This window comes from Lampetra fluviatilis, chromosome 61, assembly GCF_964198595.1.
Source record: "Lampetra fluviatilis chromosome 61, kcLamFluv1.1, whole genome shotgun sequence".
NCBI lineage: Eukaryota > Metazoa > Chordata > Hyperoartia > Petromyzontiformes > Petromyzontidae > Lampetra > Lampetra fluviatilis.
The window spans coordinates 3711320-3723819 of record NC_136335.1 but is presented as its reverse complement, the minus strand read 5'-3'; the positions used below and the strand labels follow the sequence as shown (position 1 = coordinate 3723819).

At 54.8% G+C, this 12500-nt stretch overlaps 1 protein-coding gene across 2 annotated transcripts in view; it reads right to left on the bottom strand.

Moving 5' to 3' along the window:
• The window catches only part of LOC144951166 (uncharacterized), a 19205-nt gene extending 15908 nt beyond the window's left edge, over window positions 1-3297 (bottom strand). The window contains exons 1-2 of one of the 2 annotated variants that reach the window (XM_078881305.1): window positions 3090-3297; window positions 1692-1824 (exon numbers count right to left, since the gene is read on the bottom strand). In XM_078881305.1, the coding sequence (XP_078737431.1) occupies window positions 1692-1749 (58 nt within the window). In that variant the 5' untranslated portion in view covers window positions 1750-1824; window positions 3090-3297. The remainder of the gene's footprint in view (window positions 1-1691; window positions 1825-3089) is intronic. The other variant, XM_078881304.1, reaches the window with a different exon arrangement.
• Between the last annotated feature and the right edge of the window lie 9203 nt (window positions 3298-12500).

The following is a 12500-nucleotide window of genomic DNA, read 5'->3' as shown; positions in this document are numbered from 1 at the left end:
GGTCGAATTTCCATCTGGTACTGCAGATACGATGGGAGGCTGATCGATGCCTAGGTGGGGTCAAGGAATGGCTCCCTATTGGTCAGCCATGTTACGTTTAGTGATGATCTGGTGATTGCTGCTCACTCTGAGGAGGGGTTGGAGGCTCTGCTGCAGAACTTGGAGCGTGTAACTAAGAGATGTGGTCTCAGCATCAGTCCCACAAAAACAAAGCACCTCCCTGGGCATTCGATGTCACAAAACACCCCACCCACTCCACTCCCCGTGAATGGTGGGGCAGTTGTGGTATTGCCTTTTCATCGGCTGCGTGACGCTTTCTGGAAGCTGCCTGGCCGTTTGCTCCAAATTAATATCCGGGTCATCTCAGCCACACTTACGCCATCCCTTCTCTATGCTTGCAAAACGTGGGCCCCTTTGAAGGAACATCTGGCCTGCCTACGATCCATCCTGGGTTGAACCAAACTGGATTGTGCGAGGAGCTCACAAATCTTTGCAAGATCTGGACACAGTCCCATCAGTGAGCACCTCCGGCAGGCAAGGCTGCGTTGGCTGGGTGATGGAGCCCGCATGCCCAGCCACCGCACACCAAAGCAGCTTCTGTTTGGCCGGATAGAAGGGCCTAAACGGGCAGGACACGGGCTAGAGAAGAGATGGAGTGATGCGGTACAGGAGGATGTGGAACTGAGTGGACTTGCCAAATGTCCGATACCAGCGGTGTCAAGATCGGCCTCTGTGGAGGAGGCTCGTGAAGGACGCTGCTGCTGGGCAGTTGGAAGGCAGTGGCCCTCCAACAACAACGGAGGGCAGAGGAGAAGACGCTCACAACAACGAGCGGAGCGCCGGGCGGCTAAATCACGATGTGGAGTAGTGGGAAGCACAGGTGGTGCATCTGGCAGTCATCTCAGTCGTTCAACCAATGGCACCTGGGTCTGTCCCATGACCTCCTTGCCAGCAGAGGTTTTTCGGCACTTCACGTGGCCTCAAGGTGCACCTAGCCTGGCACGAGCGCGGTGGTGACGTCACCGCCACTTAGAGGCGAACGGCCATTGTGGTGTCTGCCCGTGTACCTGCGTGTACACCCGTGTGACTGTATGCACACAGACAGATACGCACGTATCATAGAGGTCTTTGGGGTGAGATCGCGTCAATATTTATCTTTTGGGTTAGGGGCCGTCCATAAATGACGTCACGCGATTTTGGACGATTTTTACCCCCCCCCCCTTCGTCACACGGCGTCACAAAAAGTCAGACCCCCCCCCCTCAAATATGACGTCACAAAGCTCTGCCCCCCCTCCCCCCCCAAAAAAAATAAAACATGCTTCAAATCGCTTTAAACTATTGTCATTGTAGTGCGTATTTAATGTGGCGCTGCACTCTGATGTTGTAAGAGAAAACATTTATCAAAAATTCAATTTAATTAAGTAGAACGTGTTGTCTATATTTATTTAAAGTTGCGCATTTTGATGCGACGTCACATTTCTCACCCCCCCCCCCCCCTTCGTCACACATCGTCACAAATGTCTGACCCCACCTCCCCCCAGGTGCGTGACGTCATTTATGGACGGCCCCAAAGCGACTCGATATCATTGTCATGCGCGCAGGGAATAGGGGGGGGGGGGGAGACCGAGGCGTTGCAGAGTCTCAAGGCTCATTGCTCGGGAGGGTCGTGCCACGGGCACGCGGCTTCTCACCGCCAACGCTCGCTCCGACCACGATCCAGAGTGCGGCCATCGCCCGCGCGGCTCCCATCGCGATCGCGACAGCCTCCTCCTCCTCCTCGTCCTCCTCCTCCTCCTCTTCCTCCTCCTCCTCTTCCTCCTCCTCCTGGCTCCCAGCGCGGCACGGCCGCCACAGTCGTCGTCGTCGTCGTCGTCGTCACCGTCGTCGCCCGAGGGGCATTCGTCAGAAAAGAGAACACACGAGGAGGAGGAGGATGAGGTGGAGGAACGAGAGGAGGAGGAAGCCACAGTTAGAGAAACACACGAATTTGTCAACATCACCAAGCATCAACCATGAGCAGCAGCAACATTGTAAAGACATCACATTAACACTCCTCGTGCACTCACTCACTCACCCACTCACTCACTCACCCACCCACTCACCCACCATCCACTCACCCACTCGCTCACCCACCCACCCACTCACTCACCCACTCACTCACTCACCCACCCACTCACCCACCATCCACTCACCCACTCGCTCACCCACCCACCCACTCACTCACCCACTCACTCACTCACCCACTCACTCACCCACCCTCCCACCGACTCACCCACCCACCCACTCATTCACTCACCCACCCACCCACTCACCAACTCACTCACCCACCCACTCACCCACCCACTCACCCACTCACTCACTCACCCTCCCACTCAGCCACTCTCACCCACCCTCCCACCGACTCACCCACCCACCCACTCACTCATTCACTCACCCACCCACCCACTCTACAACCCATCCACTCACTCACCCACCCACTCACCCACCCACTCAGCCACTCACCCACTCACTCACCCTCCAACCCACGCACTCACTCACTCACTCACCCTCCCACTGACTCACCCACCCACTCACCAACCCACCCACCCACCCACTCACCCCCCCACCCACTCACCCACACACCCACTCACCCACTCACCCACCCACTCACCCACCCACTCACCCACCCACTCACCCACGCACTCACTCACCCACCCACTAATCCACTCACCCACCCACCCACTCACCAACCCACCCACTCATCCACTCACCCCCCACCCACTCATCCACTCACCCACCCACCCACTCACCCACACACTCACCCACCCAACCACTCACCCACTCACCCACCCACTCACCCACCCACCCACCCACTCACCCACCCACTCACCCACCCACTCACGCACCCACCCACTCACCCACCCACCCACCCACTCACCCACCCACTCACCCACCCACCCACCCACTCACCCACCCACTCACCCACCCACCCACTCACTCACCCACTCATCCACCCACCCACTCACCCACCCACTCACCCACTCACCCACCCACCCACTCACCCACTCACCCACCCACCCACTCACCCACCCACTTACCCACTCACTCACCCTGGCAGACAGCAGCACTGTGTCTCTCCCCCGGGGCTCCTGACCCTGCACACGCAGTCCCACGCCCGGGACACGCGTGCACCGCGTCTCGCTACCGCTGCTGCTGCCGCTGCTGCTGCTGCCGCTGCCGCTGCTGCTGCTGCTACCGCTGCTGCTGCAGCCTCAGCAAGTGATGCGAACTAACGAGACGGCTCCGCTCATCGCAGCGGAGACGAGGAGGGGGGGGGGCGGTGGGGGGGTTGGCCCATACAGCGAGGAGGGTTTGTAGGAGGTGAGGGGTATGGAGTAGGAGGAGGAGCGGGTGTTGCGTAATGACGAGCGGTGGCGCAGCGGTTAGCAGCGCTGGGGCTGTGAACCCGGAGCGACAGCGGCGTTTGATTTCCGCTCGCGGGCAAGGCGCGTTGGGCGATTATTTCAGCCGGTCTCGGGTCTCGCCTAGATCGACTCAGCCTTAAATGTGTGTTGGAGGAAGAGAAGGAGGAGGAAGAGGAGGAAGGGGAGGAGCACTTGCCCCGACAGCCTGTTGAAGGCTACACGGGTGATCTTTGTCTTTGGAGGGAGTTGAAGTTAACTCAAAACGTGGGGGTTAGGCTACGTGGTGGGCTTCACGCCAACATTCTAGAGCAATGTTAATTCACCGAGCTCTGCGATCCTCTACGTATATCAACACGCGCTCAGATCATTTCGCAGTGGTTTATGCACGAGTTCGAGGAAACCGGCGCGCTCCCGGAGAAACCCCCCCCCCCACGGCTCGCGCGAGGGGGCAACGCTCAATCCCCTACAGAGGTGACGGGTGGAGTCCGCGTTGCTCCTCCTGCACGTAGTCCACCCACGGGTGGAAGGGAGTTCTGCGACGTTCGTCCGGTGGTCCACCAACCCTAGCTGCTGCCTCCAGTGTTGTACCCCAGCCACGCCGCGTGCGGAGTTACCATCGCCACCGCCGGCTACACGCAGGGTGCGCTCTGCGTGGTTCACCGGCGACGATGTCATCTTGGGTTTAGCAAAACCAAAAATGTCACCTTGCTTTTCAAATCCGTATCTCGTCAAGGGAAGCTTCGAGTCATCATCACGTGACACTCCGCTCGTCTTGGCAGCAGCAGCGGCGGCGGCGAAGGCTTTTGGGCGTGCTGCTTCTGTGGCCGTCTGGAACGTTCTTCCCTTCCGATGTTAGGGGCGCCGCTGGGAGCTGTGTGCACTTTTAAATCATCGTCGTCTATATTGATAAAACTCATTTGTTTAGAAGCGGCTTTTGTGTTTTGTTCGATACCCCCCCCCCCACACGCACACTTCTGATTAGCGCGCGGGTTGGCTACGTACGGCGCTAAAGAAGTTTAAAACGTTCGGTACACTCACCCACTCACTCACGCCACGTCACCCACTCACCCACCCACTCACACCACCCACCCCTCACTCACCCACCCACCCACCCACTCACAACCACCCACCCACTCACCCACCCACCCACTCACCCACCCACTCACCCACCCACCCACTCACCCACCCACTCACTCACACCACTCACCCACTCACTCACCCACCTCACCCACTCACCCACCCACCCACTCACCCACCCACCCACCTCACCCACCCACTCACCCACCCACCCACCCACTCACCCACTCACTCACCCACTCACTCACTCCACTCACTCACTCACCCACTCACCCACTCACCCCACCCACCCACCCACTCACCCACTCACCCAACCCACTTACCCACCCACCCACGTCACCCAGCCCACTCACCCACCCACCCACCCACTCACCCACCCACCCACCCACTCACCCACCCACTCACTCACTCACCCACCCACTCACTCACTCACTCACCCACCCACTCACTCACCCACCCACCCACTCACCCACTCACTCACTCACTCACCCACTCACCCACTCACTCACCCACACTCACTCACTCACCTCCACCCACTTCTCCACTCACACCACCCACTCACGGGCGCCGCTGGGAGCTGTGTGCACTTTTAAATCATCGTCGTCTATATTGATAACACTCATTTGTTTAGAAGCGGCTTTTGTGTTTAGTTCGATACCCCCCCCCCCACGCACACTTCTGATTAGCGTGCGGTTGGCTACGTGTGGTGGTGCGAAAGAAGTTAAACAAACATACTACACTACACTATACACTACACAACTATACTACATTGAAAACTCAATTCTTTACAACTGATTTTTGTGCTTAGTTTGTTGTGTGTCCTCCTCCCACCTGAAGACGGAAGCTTGTGTTGCCTCCGACACGTCGTGATTTTTTTACTTTTTAATTTTTTTAATTTTACTTTTATAAATTTTAATTTTTACCTACGTGACTTTACCGAAAAAACCTAAGAATACGACATCACGATGCAAACTACAAATCGGTCGCGCGTAATTTCTGCCCCGTCACCTTGAAAAGCGACGGGTTGAGATGGTTACAACGAGCGCGTCGCTTCAAACCGAGTAGAACTCGGAACGTCGGAGCGACGTTCGACACACGCACCACACAGGGCTCGAGAACTCGGGGGCTGGAGGGTCGCCGCAATCCTCGCCCTGGGCCCGGCTGCGGAACGTCATCAGTCAGGGGCGGTCTCGGAGCGAATGCCACCTCCCGAATTCCTGGGCGACACGGGATCGGGGGTGGGGTCGGGTGGGGGGGTCTTTAACGTCACTCAACCCAGAGAAAAGGTCGCAGTTTGCCAGTACCGGACGCCGCGGTGGAGAGATGTTGACTAGCTCGCCTGGTGTACAGGAGGTCGTGGGTTCGATCCCGACCCTGACACCTGCTGCTGTATATTTGGAGTTTGCGCGTCTCTCTCTCATCATCATCACGGTGGCTAGGAGATGTTGACTACCTCGCCTGGTGTACAGGAGGTCGTGGGTTCGATCCCGACCTTGACGCCTGCTGCTGTATATTTGGAGTTTGCGTGTCTCTCTCTCTCTCATCATCCTCACGGTGGCTAGGAGATGTGGACTACCTCGCCTGGTGTGCAGGAGGTCGTGGGTTCGATCCCGACCCTGACGTCTGCTGCTGTATATTTAGAGTTTACGCGTCTCTCTCTCATCATCATCACGGTGGCTAGGGGATGTTAACTACCTCGCCTCGTCTACAGGACGTCGTGGGTTCGATCCCGACCCTGACGCCTGCTGCTGTATATTTGGAGTTTGCGTGTCTCCCTCTTTCATCATCATCACGGTGGCTAGGAGATGTTAACTACCTCGCCTGGTATACAGGAGGTCGTGGGTTCGATCCCGACCCTGACGCCTGCTGTTGTATATTTGGAGTTTGCGCGTCTCTCTCTCTCATCATCATCACGGTGGCTAGGAGATGTTGACTACCTCGCCTGGTATACAGGAGGTCGTGGGTTCGATCCCGACCCTGACGCCTGCTGCTGTATATGTTTGCGTGTCTCTCTCTCTCCCCCCGTGGTCGCGTGGACTTGTTATCCGAGTCCTCTGGGTTTTCCCCTCCACATTGAGAGTCAACATCACGCGTGCACAGCATTTGCCTGCCATACATGTCCACGTGAACAGCCACTTGGCTGAGCTATCATTTGTGATTGCCGGGTCGCTTCTGGGAAAGAGACACGCAGCTCAATGGACCTTGCCTGCATTTTTCGATTTGAAGCTTTCGTGACTGCAGGGATTCATCTTCTTGGTTCTTTCGGTAAAGTCACGTAGAAGGGACATGATAAAATAAAAATAAACATAACAAAATATTTTATTATTTTAATTGTATTACAATGAATGAAAATTATTTATTTTATTATGTCATATTTTTTTAATTTTATTATTTCCCTTCTACGTGACTTTACCGAAAGAACCAAGAATACTACCGAGTATTGTTACTCGGAATACTTACTATTATTAAGACTTTATTACTAATAATTCGTAATAATAACAAGTAATTATTACATTTCGATTTAAAGCTTTCGTGACTGCAGGGATTCATCTTCTTGGTTCTTTCGGTAAAGTCACGTAGAATGGAAATAATAAAATAATAAAAATAAAACATCATAAAATAATTCTCACGACGTTTCGGCCACATCGCAAGTAGCCGTCGTCAACTTTGTTTTCCTTTTGAAAATATTACTGGGGGGGGGGGGGGGCCTTACAGGACCTGTAGCCCAGGGGTCTACAACATCTTCATCCGGCCCTGCCTCTTCCATGCGCTGTTCTGTCTGACCCGATTGGCGCTTCAGCCACCGAGGGGCCAAATCATTCCATCGATCGCTCGCTCAAGAACTGGTCCCACCGCCTCTCTGAACAAACGAGTTGGCTTATTCCCCGACTCGCACGGCTGATCACACTGGTCAACACACTTTTTTCTGGCATAAGATATTCCAACGGTTTTAAGGTAATTTTGGGGTGCTGATTCCAAATCTGGCATCAGTTTTTGTCTATCACGTCAGGTTGTTGAGATATCAAATATTGCATTTTCAATAAAAACTACGGAAGAAAAATATTAAATAAATGTGGATATCTACATAAAATTATATTATAAACACACTATCCTAAAAATTCAGGCACCATATTTTAACACTAAAGCAGTCACTGACTCGCAACAACTTGCAATCATAAGTGACAGAGTTAATTTCGGGTAAAATCAATGAAAATGGGGTATGCCGATAGCATAAAAATGAGATGTGATAGAGCAAATCTGAGCTCAGATTTGGAATCAGCACCCTGAAATTCGTCTAAAACAGCTGCAAAAGTCCAGGCCAGAAAAAAATGTTTTTTTTTGTTGACCAGTGTTATCAGCAATACATTAGATGGGCATGTTCCCAGTACCCGCCGCTTCTGCTGTTGTTGCTGTGCGTCTGTTGAATTTCTTTCGCACCCGTACGTAGCCAACCGAGCTCGGAGGAGGTGCGGGCGAAGGACAGCAAACTAAACACACAAAAATGCAGTTCCGAAGAAAGGCGTTTATCAGTGTAGATGCTGATTTGAAAGTGCACCATGGCTCCCAGTGTCTTCCTAATATCGAAAGGGAAAAAAAACGCGTTCCAGACGGACGCAGAAGCGCATCCGAAAGCGCCGCGTTGCGTATCGTTGGCAGGCGTTTGATTATAATCGTCAACAAAAAAAAATTCTGGCCTGGACTTTTGCAGCTGTGTTAGACTAATTTCAGGGTGCTGATTCCAAATCTGATCTCAGATTTGCTCTATCACATCTCATTTGTATGCTATCGGCATACCGCATTTTCATTGATTTTACCCGAAATTAACTCTGTCACTTATGATTGCAAGTTGTTGCGAGTCAGTGACTGCTTTAGTGATAACATATGGTGCTGTTGTTTTAGGATAGTGTGTTTATAATATCATTTTATGTAGATATCCAATATCTTGTATGTAGATATTCAATTCAGATGCTGTCTCCCCGACAGGCCTGGTCTTCACCTGAGGACGGCTGCTTGCGTTGTGGCCGAAACGTCGTGAGAATTATTTTATTATGTTTTATTATTATTAATTTATTATTTCCCTTCTACGTGACTTTACCGAAAGAACCAAGAAGATAGATATCCACATTTATTTAATATTTTTCTTCCGCAGTTTTTATTGAAAATGCAATATTTGATATTTCAAAAACAACCTGATGTGATAGACAAAAAACTGATGCCAGATTTGGAATCAGCACCCAAAAATTACCTTAAAACCGTTGGAATACCTTATGCCAGAAAACGTGTGTTGACCAGTGAATTATTTTATAGATCAGAGCCGTGACAAGCCAGAAAGCACCACGCGTGCTACAATAGAATCAGGTCAATGCCAAAGCGATGTTTGTGCTCCGCTGAGCATTGAAGCGCTGGTGATTGATCTCCTTTTAACATGCCTTGTGCCTGCCGCGGACATTCCACGTTGTCATGGCGGGATCGAGTCTAGTTCTTGTGACAATCACTGTTGTCTATTCCCCCCCTCACAAAGTGGTGCATATTTTATCGACCTCGGAGGGAGGGTGGGCATGATGGGTTGAGTCAACCACCAACAAGGATTCATCTTCTTGGATCTTTCGGTAAAGTCACGTTGAATGGAAATAATAAAGTAATAAAAATCAACCAATAACATAATTCTTTCAGACTGTCTACTCGACAGGCCTGCTCTCCACCTGAGAACGGCTGCTTGCGTTGTGGCCGAAACGTCGTGAGAATTATTTTATTATTTTGTATTTTTTTATTTCCATTCTACGTGACTTTACCGAAAGAACCAAGAAGATGAATCCCTGCAGTCACGAAAGCTTTAAATCGAAACACCAACAAGGAGTTGAACTCACAACCTTGTGCTTTGTGAGCTGTTTTCTCTGCCACCCGGACGGTGAATAAAACAACAACAACATCAAAAAGCAGTCGCAAAAGCTACCGCCTCTGGCTTCTCTGTTGTTCTGTGAAGAAGGGTCATTGCTCGAAACGTCGCCTATTATATACTCCCCCCCGCACTCCTTTAAGGGCGAAACGTTGACTCGCAACGCGTTGAGTTGTGTGTTAAGGATTTACTGAGCTCACTGATTTGTTTATTTTTATTTTCGTCTGACCTGCCCCTACTGGACACCTGTGAAAAAAGCGCTTCGTAGCTTATCGGATTTCTCCAGGATAGATTCTGATTCTGATTGGTGACCTGATGCTGCTAGGGAGGCCCCATGCCAGCATTGAATCACCAAGGGTAACATTTGCAACATTTCTGTTGACATATTTGCGTGTTAGTTGCTATGCAACGGTTGCTTGGCGATAGTCGCTAAGGGTAGTGGCTGCTAGGCGACGGTTGCCCGGCAACGGTTGCGCCTTGCTCGGGTGCCAGCGTTAATAGTCGATTAAAAATCGACCGCTGCGGCTAAACGACGAGGCGTGTTGCCAATCACCAACGCTTTGTGAACCAATCGATAATTGTGCGCAAGGCACGAAAGCGTCGTCGTTAAGCTGCAGCGGTCGATTTTTAATCGACTATTCACGCTGGTACCCGAGCGAGGCGCAACCGTTGCCGGGCAACCGTCGCCTAGCAGCCACTACCCTTAGCGACTATCGCCGAGCAACCGTTGCCGTGCAACCGTTGCATAGCAACGCCCCGGGTGTAGGAAAACGCGTGGGCGCGCGTCATCACCGCTGTGCTGCTGCTCTCTGTGAGCCATGTTAGGTGAGGGCCAGAGGTCGCAAACGGGTTTTGATTCCTTACCCGTACCCGATCGCACCAGGGTCGCAAACGGGTACCCATACCCGTACCCGGCCGTACCCGTACCCTACCCGTACCCGGCCGGGTACGGGTAGGGTACGGGTATCGGGTACCCGATTGCGACCTCTGGGATGAAGCCATGTTGCAGGCGCGGGTGGGTTGATTCTAGGAACTTGAATTGTGAGAAGAGACGACGTTGGGAAATGAGTGACAAACGGTGACTCACCAGTGACTCACGGCCTACCCGTACCCGGCCGCACCAGGGTCGCAAACGGGTACCCGTACCCGACCGGGTACGGGTAGCCGGGTATCGGGTAGGGTACGGGTATCGGGTACCCGGTTGCGACCTCTGGTGAGGGCTGCCGGGTTCGGCCGCTTGCACTCAGCTGGCAAATCAGCCGCGGGCAAACGGCGCAGCAAGCCGATCGTAAACTGCAACTGCAGTACAAAACAACTTCTACTGGTAGGAACCTCCTGGTTACACCAGCCCACAGGGGATTATTGTGTCCGTCGTGCAGGGAGGGGCTGGGTGGGGAGGGGCTGGGTGGGGAGGGTGGGGCTAGGTGGGGGGTGGGGGCTGGGTGGGGAGGGGCTGGTCACCCCGTGGTGCCCTTATAAAACTCAACGTTTAACCTGCTCACGCCGGCTTGTGCCCGCCCTCACAGTCGGGCATATTTGCGGAATACACCACGCCGCCGTTGACCCTGCAGGCCATTGACCGAGCAACCCAACGTTCCTACCAGCTCCCTCCGCAGGACAATGTGTTCTTGTTGTTCTTCCTTCTGATGGAGATTGATGCAGAGCCAGCAGCTAACAATGTCACATTCAGGTGGTCGAACCAGCAGAATTAGCGTCAGGAAATAGCGGAGTAGTTGTATCATCATCGTCGGTGTGATGTCTCTATTAGTCTATGCGTGGGCAGTGTGTGAGTCTGTGGGCATCTCCTATCAGCCCTCCCCACCTCCTCCCCCACCATCTCCGCCCCTCCCCACCTCCTCCCCCACCATCTCCTCCCCGACCTCCTTCCTCCACCCCCCACTTCCCACCCCCCAACTCCTCCTCCCTCCCCCCAAACCTACCCCCACCTTCTCCTCCCCGACTTTCTTCCCCCCCCCAAATCCTCCTCCCCCCGCCTCCTCCCCCCGCTTCCTCCCCCCACCTCTTTCCCCACCTCCTCCCCACCTCTCCCCCCACCTCCTCCCCCCACCTCCTCCCCCCACCTCCTCCCCACCTCCTCCCCCCACCTCCTCCCCCACCTCCCCAACTCTTCCTCCCCCCACCTCCCCCCCACCTCCACCTCCCCCCTCACCTCCCCCCCACCTCCCCCCTCACCTCCCCCCACCTCCCCCCTCACCTCCCCCCCTCACCTCCCCCCTCACCTCCCCCCACCTCCTCCCCCTCACCTCCCCCCTCACCTCCCCCCCTCACCTCCCCCCTCACCTCCCCCCCTCACCTCCCCCCTCACCTCCCCCCACCTCCCCCCTCACCTCCCCCCTCACCTCCCCCACCTCCCCTCCACCTCCCCCTACCTCCCCCCACCTCCCCCCACCTCCCCCCACCTCCCCTCACCTCCCCCCTCACCTCCCCCCTCACCTCCCCCCACCTCCCCCCACCTCCCCCCTCGCCTTCCCCCTCGCCTCCCCCTCGCCTGCCCCCCACCTCCCCCTCATCTGCCCCCACCTCCCCCCCACCTCCCCCCACCTCCCCCCCACACCTCCCCCCACCTCCCCCTCACCTCCCCCCCACCTCCCCCCCACCTCCCCCCTCGCCTCCCCCCACCTCCCCCCCTACCATTGACGGGGGCGCTGAGCGGCAGACACCCCCCCGCCCCTCACAGCCCCGCCCCTCACAGCCCCCGCCCCTCACAGCCCCGCCCCTCACAGCCCCGCCCCTCACAGCCCCGCCCCTCACAGCCCCGCCCCCTCACAGCCCCGCCCCTCACAGCCCCGCCCCTCACAGCCCCGCCCCTCATAGCCCCGCCCCTCACAGCCCCGCCCCCCCCCTCTCTCCTTCCTCTCCCACCCGATCGATCGGCCCTTCAAACTGAGGAGGTATTTTTTTAAATTTCTATTTTCTCTCTCTACGCTTCCGTCGGTTGTGTTATTTGTGTGTGTGTGTTGCAGTGTGTCTCGTTCTATTAATAATAATTTTATTTTTAAAAATAAATTATCGCCACCACCCCCTCACGCACCCCTCGCGACGGCCCATCGCGGGAGCCTGGCCTGGGCCTAAACCCCGTCGGAGCCTCCAGATTTTCCTAG